The sequence below is a fragment of the Heterodontus francisci genome, chromosome 31 (genome assembly GCF_036365525.1).
Source record: "Heterodontus francisci isolate sHetFra1 chromosome 31, sHetFra1.hap1, whole genome shotgun sequence".
Taxonomy (NCBI): Eukaryota; Metazoa; Chordata; class Chondrichthyes; order Heterodontiformes; family Heterodontidae; genus Heterodontus; species Heterodontus francisci.
Genome location: NC_090401.1, coordinates 45,938,406 through 45,960,433, shown reverse-complemented (window position 1 = coordinate 45,960,433; position 22,028 = coordinate 45,938,406). Strand labels below are relative to the sequence as shown.

At 43.6% G+C, this 22,028-nt stretch overlaps 2 protein-coding genes across 3 annotated transcripts in view; both read right to left on the bottom strand.

Annotated features, from left to right (window-relative positions):
- Window positions 1–226: 226 nt before the first annotated feature.
- LOC137347224 (E3 ubiquitin-protein ligase TRIM63-like) lies at window positions 227–17,341 on the bottom strand. Of its 2 annotated transcripts, none has more exons than XM_068011466.1 (9): window positions 17,128–17,341; window positions 15,841–16,007; window positions 11,456–11,624; window positions 9,641–9,736; window positions 8,386–8,619; window positions 6,817–6,839; window positions 4,200–4,324; window positions 3,071–3,130; window positions 227–1,579 (listed from the first exon to the last, which is right to left on the bottom strand). In XM_068011466.1, exons 1-9 carry the CDS (start codon window positions 17,284–17,286, stop codon window positions 1,569–1,571), a joined length of 1,044 nt encoding a protein of 347 aa, XP_067867567.1. In that variant the 5' UTR covers window positions 17,287–17,341; the 3' UTR covers window positions 227–1,568. The 2 variants fall into 2 exon arrangements, with proteins under 2 accessions (XP_067867567.1, XP_067867568.1); XM_068011467.1 differs by having other exon boundaries at window positions 11,456–11,621.
- Window positions 17,342–17,508: 167 nt separating this feature from the next.
- Window positions 17,509–22,028, bottom strand: part of LOC137347225 (dnaJ homolog subfamily C member 5-like) — a 57,161-nt gene continuing 52,641 nt past the window's right edge. The window contains exon 7 of the transcript XR_010968909.1: window positions 17,509–17,614. The gene's annotated coding sequence lies outside the window, so the exon portion shown is untranslated. The remainder of the gene's footprint in view (window positions 17,615–22,028) is intronic.

The window sequence follows — 22,028 nt, the reverse complement described above, 5'->3', positions numbered from 1 at the left end:
CTGACTTCACTCATGAAGAATGACTATTTGGATTGTGGCCGGTGTCTGCGGATTTCTACCTCATCACAAGTCATCTTTGTTAGAAGAGGGGAGAGGATTGGATAAGGAAAATAACTCTTGCTTACAAAGAAACCCCCAACCCCAAGAAATTCAAGTAAACTGGAGAAGGTCATATATAGATAAGTTTATTTATGCTTAATAATTTCAAACAACATACAGGCATGAAAATGAAGTAACTATCATAATGAAGCTTAGTGAGTCATTTAAAATTGAAGTCTCAGGATTCATCTACAACTAAAAACCTCCTCTTTTTTCAGATCCTGACTGACCTGTTTTGTACTTGCAGCATTTTCTGTTTTTATTTCAGGTTTTGAGTGTTCTGTCATTTTACTTTGAGAATGATCTTCCAATAATTTAAAATGTCCTTGTTTTCTCATGCTACACCTGCCACCTATAATGCATTAAGCTTCCACTAAATGTTATTTAGGTCAGTGGTTCTCAAACTGGAGTTCATGGACCCCAGGGAATCGGTAGAGACTTTCCAGGGGGTCCTTATTCGGGGGCCTGGAATGATGGTCATTCTGAGCTTTATTAACGATGTATGGCAGCTCGGCCTTTAAACAAATGTGGACTAAAGCCACGGTCCCGGTTACTGGTTGTGTTCCACTGACACAAATGCTGCACATCAGGCAACATGTCAGCGATAGTTCAGCACAGACAGGCCAATAAACAGCAGAGCGGGAAGAACAAAGTCCAGAAACACTCAGCGGTTGTGCAGTGAGAAAGCAGGCGGTGGAGGGTAACACTTGAAACGGTGCCAGTGTTCTCAACAACAGCCAGGGAACCGAATCAATCTCGGCAGAGCAATGACATGTTGTGCGGTGAATTATTCGCCACGCATGTTTCTGAACCTGTAGGGTTACCTTCCAGTTGAATGGAAGATAAACATTTTCACATTAGTGTTCACTATATCAGACAGACCTGGCAAAATTTCAGGATACTGATGAACTTTATTTTCAGAAAATTAAATGCTTAAGGAGTTTATAGTGTTATAATTTAGATGGGGGGGGGCAGTCTGTGATTACTAAACCATTTGAAAAGGGGTCCTTCAACCATAAAAGATTGAGAACGAATGACTTAGGGAAGCTTTTGGTATAAGCACTGTACCCATTGCTGTCTGGGGTCCATCACAATGTAGCAATGCTCAAACTAAAAAGCTAATGGAATAGCAGACATACTGCAAAATGTGGACTTAGGCTGCATTGGCTGCTAAATCTCAAATTGTTTTAAAAAAATACAATGAATTATTGTTCCATTGTATTATATACAAAAATAATATATAAAATGTACAAATCCATTCATTTTGCACCATATAAAAACATTTTTTTGTTTTTTTCCAACCATTTTATGAACAAAAAGAAATTTGTTGAACAACTTTTCCTTCCTCCTCAGTTGTCTGTGATATGGCGGCAGGACACTCCCAAGTGTTCACAAGAGGTGTTCCACATTGGAGGCCACTGAAGTCTTCAAACAAGATATCGAAGGTTTGTCACATCCTGATGGCAACATCACTGCTGGCCTGTTGTGGGGGGTGGGGGTGGGGGGGGGGGGGGGGGAACATGAAACAAACACCATTAGTTTGCTGATCCCTTGCTTGCATTTCCACAGCCCCTCTAGTGTTCCTCACTCCTGTCCTGAATGGCCCAACCCTTGCTGGGGTTAGGGTTGCTAACCCAGGCTGGACGTATTCCTGGAGGTTTCGTCAGATGCTCGCTTGCTCGTTCACTACCACACACTCACTCGCTATCACTTGCTTGCGCGGGGTGGGGGGGCACTGACAAACCCACCCACCTTCCCGCCCCTACCCAACCCAAACCACCATATTTTTCCAATCTCTGTGGATCGATGGCCAGCTGAGATGCACCCCTAGTGCCATGGCTGATAAAAGCAAAGCAAAAAAAGAATCTTCTCCTGAAACTGTAAAGCCCACTGTGTTCAGTGATGGAGGTTCTCACTGGTTTGTGCCAGTACTTAAGCCAGTGTGCACCCTGCAGATTTTCCCAGCCGGTAGTTTATAATGTGACCAGCTAAACTGGCGTTACTACCAAAACGAATGTTCCAATGTGATCTGGGCGTCTGTCACACCCCGTTATCAGTGTCATAGAGCTGTTATTTTTGTACAAGAGAGCTGCAAAATTCTTTGACAGGGCCATTTGTCAATTGAGACATAAAACATATCTGCAGCTTTCAGATGCATAACCACAGCCAATAATGGATGGACTATAAAATATGGGGCCAGGGCAAAGTCAACCAGTCAATAATTTTAGCTAAAGGATTTGCAAATCAAAATGGGATTTTGACGAGAGTTAGCAAAGTGAACATAGACCAGCTTGTATCATGGAAAAATAACAAGAACTCCTCTGTTAACCCAACATTGTCAGATATGCAATTGAGCCACATATACCAGGGAGGTCCCTCTGCTCTGTCCTGAGATAGCTGATGTCAGGCTGAGCAACAGCAGGGAGCCTTCTTTTGCACTCAACAGGCCTGTACTAAGGAGGAGGGGATGGGGGGGTGGTCAGGGTTGCCATCAAGGCTCACCCGCGAAGAATAGCCGCTGTCTCCATCACTCGTGCTGGGCACTGCCTGCGACTGAACCAGACTGTTTGCAACCTCAGAGGGTTGTAGGGCTGGAGGTGGTTACAGAGATAGAGAGGGTGTGAGGTCATGGAGGGATCTGAACACAAGTTTGAGAATTTTAAAATCGAGGTGTTTCCGGACCGGGAGTTCGTAAAGGTTAGTGAGCACATGGGTGATGGGTCAACAGCATTTGGTGTGCGAGTTAGGATGGAGGCAGTGGAGGTTTGGATGAGTTCCAGTTTATGGCGGTACAAGGCAGTACAACTAAACAGCCACCTATTGTATATCGTTGTACTAATGATCTCATTTAATCCCACTAGATTCAATACCTCTAACCTTTTTGTAAGCTGCCTGTCAGATGTGTTAAGGTGCATTTAAGTGAGAGGCAGCCTAACTCTGATCTGAGTAGAACGTTCTGTTTTTTTCTCACCGTAAGCTTGATCTTCCTCATCCTCTTCTTCAGTCTCCACATCTTCTATCTCTTCTTCATCTGGAGAGAGAACATGTAGATCTGTCATTTAACTTTCCAACTGCAGTAATTTCCAGACTGGTGTTTTGCACTATTTATTTTGAACTATTATTGCTGTAAGATGAACACTATTAAACTCTGATAGTTGATGGGCAGTTTCTGGTAGATTTGGCGCAATTCTAGAATAGGAGGTTTGCGCAGTATCCGCCAACTCCACCCACCCCCCCACAGCATTTCCTAACTTATATCTTGATTGAAAATAAAACCAGGTAGATACTGAAATAGTTGTTGGCAAGTACCCCTGATCTCAGTTGGTAAATGCACATGGAAAGTGGGAGCGATTCTAATTGGATAGCTCTTTCAAAGAGAAGGCACAGGCATGATGGGATGAATAGCCTCCTTTTGTGTTGTATCACCATGATTCTAAGGAAAATACTTTAACTTATCTAGCATCATATCACATCTCTCAAATGTCTGAATCAATTATTTTCTTACTTGTACCTTACGCAGATAAAGTAGGCACGGAACAATGGGCCAAATGGCCTCTTCTTTACTGTATCATTCTATGAGGTCCCAGCTCAATCTCAGGTCTGTGCTGAGTTAGCTGATCTCAGCCAAGGACAGCAGTAGAAGTGCAATGATTAATCTCAGTACCCCTGGGCTATTGAGGGGGGAAATCAGACTGGATTCCCAACCGCCAGTTGCTATTCAGTGACAACTGGTGAAAAGTTCTGTCCCAAAGACATATCAGAAGATGACCTAATTGGCCTTAGCTGTCAGGACCTGCCCACATTCAAATAACCTGCCAACATTCACTGTCTAGTTGTATTAAGGGCTACGGAACCAAGGCAAGTTCAGATACAGATCAGCCATGATCAAATTGAATGGCAGAACAGGCTAGAGGGGCTGAATGGCCTCCCACTGTTCTGTGTTCCTTCCTATGGAATTTTATTGAAACTCCATCCTTGGGCCCACTCTGAATAGCATTGAATTATGGGATGCCTTGGGTCCCCAGGTGAAAGGTCAATGTGCTGACCCACTCTTCTAAGTCAAAATAGTTTCTTTTTGCCAAACAGCAATATCCTCGTACCTATTCCAAATGTGATGTTTTTCAGGGTTTCCTCTGCCAGTTCCAGATTCACTGAAAACTGATCCATATTCTCAAACCCATCTTCGTATTTCGGTATGTGAGAAGTTCTAGAGGCGTCAATGATTCTGAAATTTGAATTAAAGAACATAATTTAGGTATGCTTGGACATAAAGGGAATCAAGGGATAGGGAAAATGGAGTTCAGATCGAGGATCAGCCATGATCTTATTGAATGATGGAGCAGGCTCATGGGGCCGTATGGCCTACCCCTGATCCTCTTTCTTATATTCTTAAATGTTGAGCTATAATCAAACTGAACAATTCCTTTATCATTCCTGCATTTCATTTACATGAAATAACTAATTGGTAATTGGAAAAAGAGCCAGGGAGAGGAAATAAGGAGACTTTTTTTATTAGCTGTGAGTTGTTGTGATCAGGGATGCCTGGAAGGATGGTAGAAGCGGATTCAATAGTAACTTTTGGATAAACATTTTGAAAAGGAAAAAAAATGCACTGTTATGGGAAAAGAGTGGTAAAAGTGGGACTAATTGGATAGCTCTTTCAAAGAGACAGCCACAGCCACAATGGGGCAGCTTTTCTGTACTGTATCATTCTATGAAGTTGCATTTATACAGAGCCTTGTCATATACACAGGATGTCCCAAAGGTAAATGACCAGATACTCTGTTTTTGGTGGTGTTGGTTGAGAGAGGAATGTTGACCAGGACTCCAGGAGAGCCAACCTTGCACTTAGTTATTTAGGTATTCAATTAATTTTTATTGTTTATATATTGTATGAGGTTAGAGGTTAAGTATTGACAGTTCAGCTATTGAAGCAGTGCAGATCTCTCTTCATACTGTTCCAATTGTGAAGAGCACCCCTTAGTACACAGTGGTGGTATTTTCATTTCTTACATCCTCTACCTGAATAGCTAGCTGTGCTGAATGAAACTGCTTGGGGCCGTTTGGAATCATGCAGAACAGTACTATTCCAGGTTCAATACCTGAACTGACCTCAGCCAGGGCAGTGGGTAAGAATGTGATGCTGGGTCTCACCACCCTGGACCAGGGAGAGGAAAAGAGGCACCAGGATGCCAAGTTTTAATCTCTTGTTAGCTTGAACTAGTGATAGCGCACTTGCACCCCCTACCCCAAGTCATAAGGTTGTGAGTTCAAATCCCACTCCAGGATTTGAGCATGTAATCTAGGAAGAGACATTGCCGGAGGTACCATCCATTGAATGAGATGTGGAATCAATGACCCATCTATTTGTTCAGTAAGTAATAAAAGATCCCAGGGCACTGATTGAAGAAGAGTTCTTCCCGTGCCTCGCAATCAAAACCAACAAAAGCAGATTATCTGGTCATTTATTTAATTGTTGTTTGTGGGATCTTGCTGTGCACACATTGGCTGCCACGTTTCCTTACAAAATATCAATGAACACACTTCAAAAAAAAGCTAATTGGTTGTGAAGCACTTTGGGACACACTGAAAGTGTGAAAGATATCAATATAAGGGGCTGGATTTTGAGCCCCCACCAGGGTCGTGATTAGAGGCGGGCAGCAGCTAGACATAGCCCCACCATCCAGCATGCCAGTTCTCTGGCTCCATCCCACCTCTGGGCCACTTTTGCGGACGCAGGATGGGGTGGGGGAGGGGCGGCAGGGCTATCCACCTGCGCGCGGCTGGGATTTGCTAGTCGGCCTCCAGCTTCCCGCAGGTGGCAGGGGCCAGGTTAAGTATCTGAAGACAGCACCCCCAACAGCAGGCCAGAGACTACCGCTCCAGGCAAGCCTAAAGGCCCACGCCCCTGCCTGCCTGGATGCAGGAGCAGCCACAGGCCGCCCAGTGGAGGGGATCCACCCACCAAAACCCAGCACCCACAGAGGTAGCTTGGCTTCAAGATCCATTTTTTTTAAATTTAAGGTTAAAAAAGTTGGAGAGAGGGTGCCTCCATCTTGAAGCATCCTTACTCACCGTCTATTGCAGCCTGCTTCTGCTTTCAAGCTGGAAGGCCTCTGATTGGCCCTCCAGCTTAGAGAGCCTGCCCGCTGTCATTAATTAGACAGCAAGCCTATCTCCTGACCGATTAACGGGACACCTCCTGTGAAAATCATAACAAATGACTGTTTCCCCCTGGGGACAGGTTCAGGACCTGGAAAAAGTCCCGACCTCTGTTTCCCGCACCCGTAGGGAAAATCCTGGCCACTATCTTTCTTTTCATTGCTCATTGACTCCTGTTGGAAAGCAAATGCTGGTGAGGACAGGATTGGTTTCAGTTGTGATGCCCTCCATGGTCAATCAGCTGTCTGATGTTCACTGATTTGACTCATCAAAGAATGGACATTTGGACGTGGTATCAGAGAGCAACCAGCACCCTTAAACCATGCCCCAGAAAAAGTCTTGAGGAAAGGAGGGAGGGAAGCATGGCAATGCCCAGTTGATCTACTTATTGATTAAGTTCGATGCTTTCACTTAGAAAATGTACAACTTAAACAAAGCTGTTACTGGTGTGAACAAGGCAATTCAGGATTGAGTTAAATGCACAGGATAATTGACATTTTTAAAAAAATAGGCCATAATGAGATACAAGCTCATTCACACTCAAATAACACTTACTTTTGCAGAAGTTTCTTTGCATTCTGTGGAAAGGAATAGAATATTGATTACATATTTGAATATTTTATCATTTAATGTATTGAAAATCTTTTTCAATAAGCAATTAATATAACAGTGCATTTACAACAAAGTGCGGGAGAATATTATCTGGTATGCGGTGAGTTGTGTTCGCTCTCTCTGTCCTGTTGTATGGAAGATAGGATGACATTTATATGTTTAACTAAAGTTTCTTGAAGAGACAATTAGCAGCATCAGGAGGAGTGAGAAGATATTAAGCACAACAAGCTCGCCGAGAGCTTTAGTGGGTGAATCTGCATCGAGTTGGTTGCTCTTGGTCTGGACGGCAGTTGTGAACTAGAATTAGCCTCAGCTCTCCAGGGTTAAGGAATGGGATGTTTTGCTCATCTCTCTGGAGTGGGATTCGGAGGCGAGAGTGCTACCCCCCTGAACCACGCTAAAAGCATGTAATGAACTGCATGGACTGTTGGCAGAGAATCCATTTCTATATTAGCTGGCGCAAGACAATCTGACATAGAAGTGGAAGGCATTTACTGACTGTCCAGGCTGTTCAAGGCGGGGTCATGGGCTATATAGATAGAAGTTGGGTGTGTGGGCTGCAAGGCTGGCACCTCCTTCTGGAATGTGCCTTTGCAAAGCAGGTGTGGAAAGAGACGCAGTGGTTTTTGTCGAGGTTCATCCCGAGCATTTCTTGTGCTCCATGGTCTGTTCCCAGGGACATATACCGCGATAAACATCAACTGCTGCTGGAGGACCATCAACTCGGTGAAAGATGCTCTTTGGTCTGCCCGAAACTTGCTGGTCTTCCAGTGCAAAGAATTTTCCACGACCGAGTGTTGCAGACTGGCACATTCGTGAGATAAGCAGGGTGCCAGTACTAAATCTGTTACTGTTTATCCAGAGTGTGTTAGTGGGGTACAACACAAGGACCACGTGCTGAGGGACTAAAGCTTGGGCCAGATGCCGCAAAGGCTCAATGGGGAAAGGCCACGGTGTAAGGTCCTCCCGCCATAGTGAATCGAGGGGCTGGAACCAGTGTTAAACCCCTGGGGCTGTATGCACCAAAATATGGTTTTGCTGTGTAATGCAAATGTACATTGCGTGTAAAATGGAATGGAAGGGTTGTGAGGAAATTCACGTTCTGTAATGAAGGAAACTGATTTCTTTTGCACATTCTGGAATGTGAACTTGGAACTGTTTTGAACTGTTTTGTAATGTATTTTTTTACAGATTTTTATGAATAAAGTATATTTTTGGGAAAAAAAGCAAGGCTGGCATTGGGTGCAATGCTGTGCAGTTGGGTAGATGCTCCAGTGCAGCTGAGAGATGCTGCAGCTCTGGGTGACATCTGAGGCACAGCGTGATCCAGAAGAGGAGGACTGTTCGTGAGATAAGCAGGGTGCCAGTACTAAATCTGTTACTGTTTATCCAGAGTGTGTTAGTGGGGTACAACACAAGTATATCCATATATGGCACTGTGTGTTACTGGGTATAAGATTATGTTAATAGGTCTGTTCAGGGAAGGGAATACACAGTACAAGTGTCTCTTACAACGAGGAAGGCAGCAATTCCAGGTTCCTCCAAGAATTGAATGGCATTTTCCACCAGCTTAGAAGACACCTCTGTATATTCTCTGTGTTGCCTGATCAGATCCTTGATGAATGCCACTTTCCCTTCCTGTTCTGTTGTAATTGATTGCAGCATATCATCTTTTCTCTGTTCCAGAATGGTGTATAACCTGTCAAACTGTTCCATGAGCAAGTGTTTCTGGTGTCTGCTGTTCTCCTGAGGAAATAGAAAACTTCGTCACACAGTAGAAAGAAGATGCTGTCCAACAGAGCACACCAGTTTCCCTTAGATGTTAACATTAACCTTATCTTTCACCCAATGGACAGCCAGCTCTGGTTAGATTGTGTATAGATTGGGTATGCCTTGTTGAATCCACTGATTGGTCAGTTGCTAATGAGGAAGCAGAGACTCTGGATTTTCACCAGAAGTGAGAAGTTAAAAGAAACCTTTTCATGCAGATGATTGCTTCATCACAAGTGTCGCTCTCAATGACAAAGACAAAGAATCGATTCACGAAGAGCCTGTAACCGCCACCTTCCTCATTGGGAGAGACACTTGTGAAATGCTTCACCATTACCAAGTGTCAAACAACTTGTTATTGTCTGTACTTTTAACTTTTAGTCGTGTACCTAACCAAGTCTTATCCAGATTTTTTTCTTTTTGAATGAACGAATGTCTCAGCATTGGTTGCTTTGGCTGGGATTCAGTTCCTGATATTCACTCTCCTTTGTCTCCTTTTGAGGCATGTTCATTTTATACTCACAGTCAACAACATCATTTATATAATGCCTTTAACAAAGTAAACCATTGCAAGGTGCTTCACAGCAGCATTATTTGACAAAAGTTGACACCGTTCCACAAAATCTAAGGAGATATTAGGACAGGTGACCAAATGCTTGGTTTTGAGGGCAGGTTTTAAGAAGCGTCTTAAAGGCGGAGAGATTTATGGAGGGAATTTCACAGTTTAGAGTCCTAGCCTGTTTAACTCTGTTATTGAGTCAGCATTCTAAAAGAGTTCTGAAAGAAAATTGGATTACACACTGAATGCACATTCCTGATCCCTGGGACTTTTTTAAACTGGGTTATTTTACATGAGCTATTTTAGAACAGATGTAAGGAATTCCACTGAATGTCACTGGTGTTGATGAGATTAGCTGTTGCCACGGAAGTGAGGAAAGAATGCAGGTGTCTATTTAAGGGACCCACTGCTCAGAATTCTTTGTCGGTTATACCATACCTCGATGCTTTTGCATGTCTCTTCCAACTGGTCCACAATGACCTGGGCCCTGTCATTGCCAGCCACAAGCATGGCAATCCCATCAGTCAGTTCTGTCTGTGGAAACAGAGCAAAAAGCATATGTGTTAGAAAGACTGACTTTAAAAAAGCATCACACCCTCATTCTGCAACAGGATGCGTAAGGTTTGATTCAAAAAATCACAATTCTATTCTGCGATCTTTTCTGCAATTGTTAAAAGTTGGTTATAAGATCAGGCTATGCTGCATTTTAATACCACAGCTAGGCCAGTCACACCACATGTGAATTGGTTTCAGCTCCGCATTGAAACAAATTGTATAGTGTAACACAGATTTGAAACCATCTCAGTTGGCTTTAAGCATCCAAAAGTGGTACATTATATAATCTTAGAAGTTCCTTTTTGAAAATGTTGCCATCATCAGAGAGCTGGCTCTTTAAAATATATTACATTGATATTAAAAATTTAGTGTACTGTATTGATCTGGAACAGAGTGTCGCAATGTGCAGCATCACATCAATCTACTTTCCAAACTGCATCTGACAATAAAACAGTTCTGATGCTCCCACAGTGCCTGGGTGGGAACATGCATGGGAACACCACCACCTGCCAGTTCCCCGCCAAGGCACACACCATCCTGACTTGGAGCTATGTTGCTGTTTCTTCACTGTCGCTGGGTCAAAATCCTGGAGCTCCCTTTCTAAAAGCACTGAGGGTGTACCTACCCCACATGGACTGCAGCGGTTCAAGAAGGCAGCTCACCACCGCCTTCTCAAAGGCAATTAGGGATGGGCAATAAATGCTGGCCTAGCCAGTGATGCCCACATCCCATGAATGAATTTTTAAAAAGTGCACTGCTTGGTGCACACAGGCCAGGATGTCCCCAAGTTCCACCGGTGGCCTATGTTGAATTCGCTCAGCCACTTGGAGGTGGTACATTTGGTTTCACTGTCCCTGGGTTGAGGAGAAGGAAAATCAGACAGCGTCCCTGCTCCTAGACATTATCCATTGAGCCTAGCTGGAAACTGGGTATGTATGGACTAGTTCAGGTGCTGCAGTAATGACGCTCAAGGTCAAAAAACCTACCATTTGGTGCCAATCTGACATGGGAAGCATACTAATTTGGATGAGCTATTAGATGGTATCATGCATCCATACCCCAGCTAGGGATACCACCTTCCAGAGGGGAATGAGTTACACAACTCAAGGAGACCTGAGCACATTTTAAAAAGCACAATGCAACTTCAATTTCTCCGAGTAAGCAGGCAGACAAGCTGAAATAATGGACACCACAGTTCAGAAGAATTCCCTCCTCCTTCCCACTGCCCCCAGGCCAGCTGTCACACTGCAACACTCCTGCACTAAAATTAGCCAGAACCTCAAGAGGGTTGATGCACAAGGTTATTTAAACCTGCGTTGCCCAGGCATTTTTGAACTGCTTTACTCTTGTTGATCACATCGAATTTATGGCACAGAAACAGGCCATTTGACTCAAATGCTCCACGCAAGCCTACTCCCACTCTTTACTTCATCTCCCCCTAACAATATATCCTCTATTCCTTTCTCTCTCATGTAATTCTATATCCTTTGTGTTATATGGGGACCAGAACTGTGCACAGTACTCTTAAATGTGGTCTAACCAAAGTTCTATGCAAGTTTAAAGTAATTTCTCTGCTTTCGAACTCTGTTCCTTTAGAAATGAACCCCAGTGCTTTGCTTGTACTGTTTAATGGCTTTGTTAACCTGCATTGCTACTTCCAATGATTTTAAATAAACAATTTTGCCCACCCAATCCTACCTTTTGCTGTTGAAATACATTCTGTAGAGGGGCCACCTCGCAGTCCTTGTGAGCTCCAAACACCTTGCACATTGAGCAGGTGGGAACTTGGCAAGAGATGCAGTAAATGTTGATTTTTTCATCCTCATGCTCATCACACATGGGCTGGTTACCTTTCTTCAAAGGTCTGCTGAATATCAATGGAGTATATGTATTTTCATCAGTATGTCATCGATTGTAAAGAAGCAATACTTGAACAGCATGAATTACATCGAATTTTCACCACAGAAACAGGCTATTTGACCATCTGGTCTATGCCGCTGTTTATGCTCCACACGAGCCTCCACTCACCCTTCTCCGGCTCTCCCTATCACCATAACCTTCTATTCCTTTCTCCCTCATGGGCTTATCTAGCTTCCCTTAAATGCATCTAAACAGGAAATGGTGGTAACACACAGTGGAACTGTAGGCACTACTCAAAAGAGAAAAGACAAGCGTCTAAACCCAAAAATGTCCTTTTTCTTTCAGATGCTGATGAACCAGTTGTGCATTTCCAGAATTTTACATTTGGATTTCAGATTTCTAGCACTCGGTTATTTGCTTTCAATCTCTCCAGAGTGATTGTGCCTGTTTCTTTGTCCATGTGAACTGCAGCGAAACAGGTCACTGACAGCACCCCAAACACTGAAGCCTGCATCTGCATTGTGACTTTGGTGTATTAAAACATCACAGGGGAACAGATTGAGCGATGCCAGGAGAACTGGAAACGTGGTTCAAAAGGATATGTTTTTGAGGAGGTGAGGGTGCAAGTGGTGAGGGGAAGTGCAGTAGGGTGGGAGCTCCAAGAGGGTAGGATCCAGATGGCTGAAAGCTTGTGCAGCAAGTGAGAAGTACAGGATGAGGAAGAGTGGGAGTGGGAGTGTGATGGGGAGGGGGCAGTGGAGAGAATGAATGGCAGGCCAAGGTTGGTGGGCAGCAGGCTTGGACATAAGACTGGAAGGGGTTGCAGAGATTTTTTTATTTGTTCCCAGGATGTGGGCGTCGCTGGCAAGATCACCATTTATTGTCCATCCCCTTTTGGCCGTGAGAAGGTGGTAGTGACCCTTCATCTTTAACCTCTGTAAGTCTGTGTGGTGAAGGCGCTCTCAGAGTGCTGTTAGATAGGGAGTTCCAGGAATTTGACCCACCAACGATGAAGGAATGGTGATACATGTCCAAGTCTGGATGGCATGTGGCTCAGAGGGGAACTCGCAGGTGATGGTGTTCCTGCATGGCTGTTGCCCTTGTCCTTCTAGGTGATGGAGTTGTTGGGATGGAAAATCCACCCTCATAGTGCCAGTTCATCCTTATCACTGGTGATGAGGGCGGCACAGTGGCGCAGTGGTTAGCATCACAGCTCCAGGGACCCGGGTTCAATTCTGGGTACTGCCTGTGTGGAGTTTGCAAGTTCTCCCTGTGTCTGCGTGGGTTTCCACCGGGTGCTCCGGTTTCCTCCCACATGCCAAAGACTTGCAGGTTAATAGGTAAATTGGCCATTATATAAATTGCCCCTAGTATAGGTAGGTGGTAGGGAAATGTGGGGATGTGGTAGGAATATGGAATTAGTGTAGGATTAGTATAAATGGGTGGTTGATTGTCGGCACAGACTCGGTGGGCCGAAGGGCCTGTTTCAGTGCTGTATCTCTAACTAACTAACTAAGACCATCCCCATTGAATGGCATTTTGGAAACTGACATGGTTCTTTGAGATGATTTATTCCTTCTGCAACTGCATCTCAGATACAATCATTGTTGATAAAGTTTAATGTCCCTCAATATAACAATTTTTATAATGCTGTTTTATATTAACATATTATGGCCTTTGTATGTGGATAAATAATTAATTTCTTATCTAATGTCTGGCAGTAATAAATGTGGTCAGCATTTCTTAAAGGCACAGCTCAGCAACCTTCATTGGACTTGGTTAGCTACTGGCTGACTATTTTTAAACATTTAGAAACAGTTGGGCTAAATAAAGTTTGGGTTGTCGTTGCCGCTTGAAACCCTGACCAGATGACCTTGTGGACATAAATGCAGTGGGCAATGATAATAACTTAGCATGTTACCAGTGAGTGAAAAACAATCCCGAAGATGATATTTAATCTGATTTTAATCTAAAATATGCACCATGTGGGTCAAGGTACTGCTTTGTGTGGCATTATACCAGACTGATCTAGATTTGATCCCGGGTTGGTGCTGAATCTGCTGATCACAGTTAGGGGTACTACATTTGGTTTTGGTACCTGTACTTAGTGAGGGCGATAACTGTTAGGTTTCCTGCTTTTGACTGCAGTTCAGTGAGTCTTGCTTGAAATTGGACTTTGGGTGGAGGCCAAAAGAAAGAACTTGCATTTATATAGCTCCTTTCATGACATCAAGACATCCCAAAGCACTTTAGTCAATCAAGTATTTTCAAAGTACAGTCACTGTTGTAGGAAAGACAGCCGACAATTTACACACAGCAAAGTCCCACAAACAGTTTTTGAGATAATCGGATTTTGATGATGTTATTTAAGGGGCACAAATTGACCAGCACACCTACAAGAACTCCCCTGCTCTTCTTTGAAATAGTGCCATGGGATCTTTTATATTCAGCTGAGAGGGTGGACACGGAACCAGTTTAACATTTCATCTGAAAGCAGCATCTACTCACTGGGAGTATAAGCCAAGATCATGTGCTCAAGTCTCTGGAACAGGACTTAAACCCACAGCTTTCTGACTCAGAGGTGGGAAAGTTACAAGCTGAGCCAAGCAAGAACTAGAAGTATTTATATCTTTTGTCAAGTTCATGCTCAAATGCTTCTCCTTATTTTCTGTACTATGGAGAAATATATTTCCTTCTTTCCTCCAGTCGAATATGAGATTGAAAGAAAGAAACTAATTTTATTTATATAGCATCTTATCCCACCTTCAGGCATTGCCCCTAGTTACTTTTGAAGAGTAGCCAATCTCGTTCCAGGGACCAATTAATGTATCAAATCCTTTCTGCACCCAAGAAATATTTCATCTTTGAAGATAACATATGTTAGCTGCAAAATTATTTTATACTAATCTGTACTCAAAAATATTATAAAATGAAGAAAGGCTTAAAGGTTCTTTAATTGATATCAGTATCTATAACATATCGAATCTTACATCTGCTACACTTCCTGTGAACATTTTACAATTTTATATTCACATTTATAATACCTAGTATGATTTATAATACCTATTTCAACTTGTCATACTGTAATTACACTATCCTACCAGTGAAGACATTATTGCATCACCACAAATGGGAGGGTATTGTTACATAGAATTACATAGAATTAACAGCATAGAAACAGGCCATTTGGTCCAGTGGGTTTACAGTATTTACTCCCACCCTACTTTATCCTTACCAGAGCAACAGATCCTTCTATTCCTTTCTCCCTCATGTTTAAACCTCAGTCTTTGGCCTCCTTATCTCGAGAGACAATGGGTAAGCGCCTGGAGGTGGTCAGTGGTGTGTGGAGCAGCGCCTGGAGTGGCTATAAAGGCCAATTCTAGAGTGACAGGCTCTTCCACAGGTGCTGCAGAAAAATTTGATTGTCGGGGCTGTTACATAGTTGGCTCTCCCCTTGCGCCTCTGTCTTTTTTCCTGCCAACTGCTAAGTCTCTTCGACTCGCCACACTTTAGCCCCGCCTTTATGGCTGTCTGCCAGCTCTGGCGAACGCTGGCAACTGACTCCCACGACTTGTGATCAATGTCACAGGATTTCATGTTTAAACCTAGCTTCCTCTTAAAAACACCTATGCTAGTCACCTCAACCATTCCATGTGCTATCAAATCTCACATTCTAACACTGAGTCGGCATATCTCCTGAATTCCTGACTGGATTTATTAGTGACTATCTTATATTTATAGCCCCTAGTTTTGGATTCCCCCCACAAGTGGAAACATCTTCTCTACATCTGCCCGATCAAACTTCTTCATAATTTTTAGTGTGAGGTCCTAACATGGGCAATTTCCATTATAAATATGGATGTACAAGTTTACAACAGAAATGCAAAAATAAAGACAGAATATATAACTTTAAAATGGCGACTAAATTACATCTGTGTCCCCTGGTCCAATTGCCCCTGCCTCATCCCTGCTTCACCTAAAGGTGACATGAGGTTCTGACTCCCCATGTGTAACATGACAGAATGCAGTGAATCCCAGCAAACACCTCCAGGAGGCACCATTGCAACCACTGCATCTCTTGTGACAAGCACTTGGCCCTTCACCCTCCCCAACAAAGGTGGTTCTACCCTCTCTCCCCCACCAGTCACCATCCATCTCTTCCCAGCCCCGGTCCCTCAAAACACAAGCTTGATGCAGAAGGGGAAGGGGTTATCCATGCTAACCTGATGCCCTCCTCCTTGTAGATATCAATGATGTTTTCTACCAGTAGGTTCCTCTGCAGCCCATATACCCCATGACGATCCAGGATAACTTCGTGTCGGCAAGATGGGCACCTGAATCTGCCTCCAGAAATCATGGTACCTCGACCCTGCCAATATGGATTAGCAGCCTAAAAAAACCACACACACACATATGTAGATATGTCTACAAAATATTCAGAACAAGCATGCACACCAGCACGGCACCAAAACAGTAATTAAACCATATTCATCATTTTTAAAAAAATAAAAAACTTTCAAATATGTCACTTTTTAAAATTATGTTTTCAAAAGTTTTCAACAAATTATCTAGTTAAAAGTTTATTACATTTTACACTAAAAAGGTCTCTCCATGTCTTAATGGGCTTTCCTACATGACAACAGTGACTACACTTCAAAAATGTATTTCATTGGCAATAAAGCTCTTTGGGACATTCTGAGGTCGTGAAAGGTGTTATAGAAATACAAGTCTGTCTTTATTCCAATCTTGCTATCTGTCAGTCTTAAACTGGTATGGCGTTGAGGCCACAAGATCCAGGTCAATCTCAAGTTTATGTTAAATTTAGCTGGTCTCAATTGAGGCTTCACTTGAAGTGCGACAACTGGTTTCAGTGGCCTTGGGCTAAAGAAGGTGGAGAGAAAAAATAGCCATGGCTCCTGTTGGAAATTGCACGTGTGGGGGCATCAGCTCACAGCAGGACCAGGCTCGGCTACCAGACTGTCAAGTGTTGAACGGTCTGCTGACATTCACCGTCAAGGCTGACATATGAGTGAGGTATTGGGGAGGGCCAGAATGACAAAAGTGACATCAACTTGCATTTATATAGCACCCTTAGCATGGTAAAAATGTCCCAAGGCAAACAAGATTTGACACCAAAATAAAAGCAAAATACTGCGGATGTTGGAAATCTGAAATAAAAACAAGAAATGCTGGAACCACTCAGCAGGTCTGGCAGCATCTGTGAAAAGAGAAGCAGAGTTAACGTTTCTCTGCTTCTCTTTTCACAGATGCTGCAAGATTTGACACCAAGCCATGTATGGAGATATTAGGACCGATGACCAAAAGTCGACATCTGTGGGCCACCAAAACCCAGCAAGGGGGTCTGGGTTTTCCAAAGAAAATTTGAAAGGAAGATTAGTTTTGCTTTTCAGCAGTTACTGTCTCAGGAAGTTTTGAACACTGAAAAGACCAGAATTAAAATGAACCCCAGTTTGCTGAATTTTGAATTGACCTAGCTTACAAACACTGACCTGGAACACATCATTGGCACATTTTCTGCACAGATTGTGTTGGCAAGGCAGGATCACAACTGGCTTTTCAAACATTTCAAGACAGATTGGGCAGATTAGTTGCTTCTCCAGAGTCTCCATCGTGCTGGATTCTCGAATTATACTCGGCTGGAAATCCATCTCCACATATAGCGTACGCCACCTAAAACCTGCTGAGTTGCTTTGTCTTTTTCTTCTCCCTGTCACTCTTGTCCTTTCGGTCAAATGCCTTGTTAGTATCCAATGCTCCTTTTCAGAAGAGATTCAGTAAAGTAGGGCTCAGGCGTTGTGATAAGATTACTCCTCGTTCCTTTTCTGTCTGAGCTGGGACAGCTCATGTCCTTTTTATAAAGAGTTCCAGCGTCACATGATAGCTGGGGTAGGGGCAGTGGGGGATGGGGAACATAGTCCTCAACATAACTTTTCCCATATTAGAAACTTGCAATGTGAGACTGAGAACAAGCAGGACCTGGAGATGCAATCACATGTGACACTCAGCAAAACAACTTTCAAAGAAAGAATAAATCAAAATAAAGTTGCTAAACATTTTACATAACTACAAACAGACTAAGGTGAGTTGAGAACAGGTTGTCCAAGACATCCATCAAAAATAATGTTGTTTTCATAGAGAACCGAGGGGATTTTGAGAGCACTTTTTACAGGGGCTGAGGTTAATCATGAACACTGAGCATGAGGGAGAAGAACCTCAAGTTAGGATAGGAGTTAGTTTTCAGGAGACTTTTGAAAACAGGAAGGGAAGTGGTGAAAAAACACAGTTTTTTTTGTGGGGGGGGGGTGAAATCCCAGAACTTGGGAATGTGGTGGTGAAAGAGTGGATTGAAGGGATCAGGAGCAATGAGTGAAATGAAGGAGCAGACGGTCTGCAGGGCTGGGTGCTTTGTTATTTTAAAGCTCCTGATTGGCGTGTCCAGGACTATTTAAGTGCGGTTGACATTAAAGAAAACATAAATCCCGTCCCCTTACCCATTGCAAAGAATCTGCAGCTGTTGCACGTGAAATAGTCAATTAATGCTGGCCTTGCCAGCGACACTCACATTCCAAGATCAAATAAAAATAATTGTAAACGTAAGCCCTGGAATTTTCTCCACATTTTCACCCAGAGACACCCAAAATCTGGGGCAAGCCAATCATGTGGCTTAAAAGTTGGGTGTAAGTGAGTTACGAGCATAATCACAATACGCCCCAATTCTCCTCAATCTTTACATCCGTCTATCAAACCATCTGTCCAAATAAATTTCCGCCACAACACAGGCCACACCCCTGACTCTCAGTCGTGAGTATTCTTCAATTGAGCTTGTTCAGGGGTCTCACCACCTCATATCCAGATTTTCAGGTGCAGAAGGAGAGAGAGATTTTTTTTCTGGTCTTTTAATTGCAATTTTCTGAGCAGTTTTAAAAATGTATCCTCACTGGGACCTGCTCTGAATTAACTGTTTTGTTGAATGGATTTTTATGGTAAGTCACATTAAAAATGAAAAAGCTTCCCAACTGCAGGGTCATAAACATATTAGGCCTTGTGTGCATGAATGGCAGTTAAAAGAGATCAAACTTGTAATTGTAAGACTCAAAGAAGCAATATAAGGTGTGAGTTTGGCTTTTTTCTTGGCCCACTGATTTTCACCTATTTTAAGTTCGGGCCGATTCTAATGAGATTGGGTGGATCGTTAGGCGTAACTTGACATTTGGCAAAATGGGCATAACTTCAGATGCAACTTCTGGGTTGGTCCCAAGGTAAAACTCGAGGGCGTAATATTTAAGCTGTCATTGTGAACTAATGAGCCTCAACGTTACTTACAAACAGCGAGCCAATAGTGTTGGGGGTCATGTGAAGTTATAGAATATGCTGTTTTATAATGGCAGAATGGACAGTGTATTATTCTCATGCAAATGTGGATCTGCATGTTATCTGTCCCTTTAAGGTTACACAGTCTAATTGATCACGTTTTGAGGTCAATTTGATGTCCCATCTGCTCAGGCATATGCTGAGGTAAATTGTAGAATAATGATTGTTGCTTGGCAGTGAGTGGATCAATTTTCCATCTTATATTTTATTCTCATTTTTAAGAATGTTCAGTCTCTACTAACAAAGTTTCATAAGGTCATGTTAGGCCCCCACCTATCAAAAATGAGGCACATTAACGTTTGTCATGAACATTGATGTTAAACTGTTACTGGAGTGAAGAAAGGACTTGTTAAACATATCAGGTATGGCTGGAAAAAACATTTGCCTATTAACAGATCGTGTTTTGAAGGACAAAGCAAGCATTCCCTGACAGATTTAACCCACAATGGACTTTTGATCGAAAATATAAGCAAAATATTGCAGACGCTGGAAATCTGAAATAAAAACAAAAAATGCTGGAAAGACTCAGCAGGTCTGGCAGCATCTGTGGAGAGAGAAGCAGAGTTAACGGTTCAGGTCAGTGACCTTTCATCAGAACTGGCAAAGGTTAGAAATGCAATAGGTTTTAAGCAAATAAAACAGGGGTGGGGCAAAAGATAACAAAAGAGGTGTTGATAGGACAGAGGGTCACAGAGAATAACTGACCAGAAGGTCATGGAGCAAAGGCAAAGGGTGTGTTAATGGTGTGGTGAAAGACAAAGCGTTAGTGCAGAGAGGGTGTTAAATGACCAAATAATGAACAGCCCTGGCCAAAAGCAGAAACATGAAAAAAACAGTGGGCAGGCACATGGTAAAAAAATGAATGATGAAACAAACTAAAATAAAATAAGAAATAAAAAAAAAACTAAAAATAAAAAAGGGAGGGGGGGTCAGTCATGCTCTGAAATGATTGAACTCAATGTTCAGTCCGGTAGGCTGTAGTGTGCCTAATCAGTAAATGAGATGCTGTTCCTCGAGCTTGCGTTGATGTTCACTGGAACATTGCAGCAATCCCAGGACTGAGATGTGAGCACGAGAGCTGGGGGGGTGAGTTGAAATGGCAAGCAACCGGAAGCTCGGAGTCATGTTTTCGGACTGAATGAAGGTGTTCCGCAAAGCGGTCACCCAATCTGCGTTTGGTCTCCCCGATGTAGAGGAGACCGCATTGTGAGCAGTGAATACAGTATACTAAATTGAAAGAAGTACAAGTAAATCGCTGCTACACCTGAAAGCAGTGTTTGGGCCTTGGATAGTGAGGAGAGAGGAGGTAAAAGGGCAGGTATTACACCTCCTGCGATTGCATGGGAAGGTGCCGTGGGAAGGGGACGAGGTGTTGGGGTAATGGAGGAGTGGACCAGGATGTCATGGAGGGAATGATGCCTTTGGAATGCTGACAGGGAAGGGGAGGGGAAGATGCGTTTGGTGGTGGCATCACGCTGGACGTGGCGGAAATGGCAGAGGATGATCCTTTGAATGTGGAGACTGGTGGGGTGGAAAGTGATCTCCTTCCTCAGCAACTGTCCCTGGCTCTGACTTATTCCACATGGATTCCAACTGAAGTTTCATCCTTCATGTTTTGAATTCACCCAGGATTACAGGTATCTCCAAAAAATACAACGTTCCTCAAACTGCTGTTCTTCGCCGGATCCTGAGATTCACACTCAGTGCCATGTGCCGCCACATGTACACACTGGACCTCTCTCTCCAGAAGCACCACCTCACCTTGTCTCTAAGTGATCTACTCCGCAGTTTCATTTCATCCTTCGTCTTATCCGACGCATTAACAAAACCTTTTTTCTTCCTTTCAGGTGTTATGGAATGCAAGCTCCAGCAGCTGATGTGGACTAATGCCCCTCCAGATCCTTCTTCCCCTTCACTTCCCTCCTACCCCTTCCCTTCTGATCTGACCCCTTGCCGTGTATTCACTATACCCTCTGACCTTCCCCTCTCTGATGCTGAACGTTCTGTACTCAGCAAAGATTCAGTTTTATCCCCTTACGCCCCCACCTCAATGAACTTCGCGCTCGGCATGACATTGAGCTCTTCTTCTATCGCCTTCGCCTCCCGGCTCACTTCTTTGACCAGGGGTCATCCTGCCGACCAGCCAACCCATTCACCTGCCTCCAACATTCTCCCTCCACCTGGACCCCTCCCTCTGGCCTCTTGCTCTTTTCATTGAAAACTGTCGGCGAGACATTGGCTATGTCAATTTCTCTGCTCCCCTCACTCACTCTAACCTGTCTCCCTCTGAACTTGCTGCACTCCATTCTCTCAGGTCTAACCCCGACATTGTGATCAAACCTGCAGACAAGGGTGATGCTGTTGTTGTCTGGCGTACCGACCTCTACCTTGCAGAAGCTGAGCACCAACTCTCAGACACTTCTTCCTACCTCCCCCTGGACCATGACCCCACCACCGAACATCAATCTACTGTCCACAGAACTGTCACTGACCTCATCTCCTCCAGAGATCTTCCCTGTACAGCTTCCAATCTCATAGTCCCGCAACCTGTTCCTGCCCCACTGAACTTATTTCTTCCTGCCTCGACGCTATCTTTTCTCCCCTGGTCCAGTCTCTTTCCACCTACATCCATGACTGTTCTGACAATCTACGTCATTTTGACAATTTCCAGTTTCCTGGCTCTAACCACCTCCTCTTCACTATGGGCGTCCAAACTCTCTACATCTCCATCCCCCACCAGGATGGTTTGAGGGCTCTCCGCTTCTTCCTTGAACAGAGGCCCAACCAGTCCCCATCCACCACCACCTTCCTCCTCCTGGCTGAACTTGTTCTCACATTGAACAACGTCTCTTTCAACTCCACTCACTTCCTTCAAGTAAAAGGTGTTGCTATGGGTACCCTCATGGGTCCTCGTTATGCCTGTCTTTTTGTGGGATATGTCAAACATTCCTGGTTCCAGTCCTACGCAGGCCCCCTCCCAAACTCTTTCTCCAGTACATTGATGACTGTATCAGTGCTG

What these genes read in the sequence shown, in the direction of transcription:
- LOC137347224 (XM_068011466.1), bottom strand. Translation starts at nt 17,286, where the DNA reads ATGGATTTCCAGCCGAGTATAATTCGAGAATCCAGCACGATGGAGACT. An exon ending in ATGTATTTCAACAGCAAAAG is followed by an intron (nt 9,737 to 11,455) that starts GTAGGATTGGGT and finishes CTGTTTCCACAG; the next exon opens with ACAGAACTGACTGATGGGAT. An exon ending in AAACATCACATTTGGAATAG is followed by an intron (nt 3,131 to 4,199) that starts GTACGAGGATAT and finishes TTCTCTCTCCAG; the next exon opens with ATGAAGAAGAGATAGAAGAT.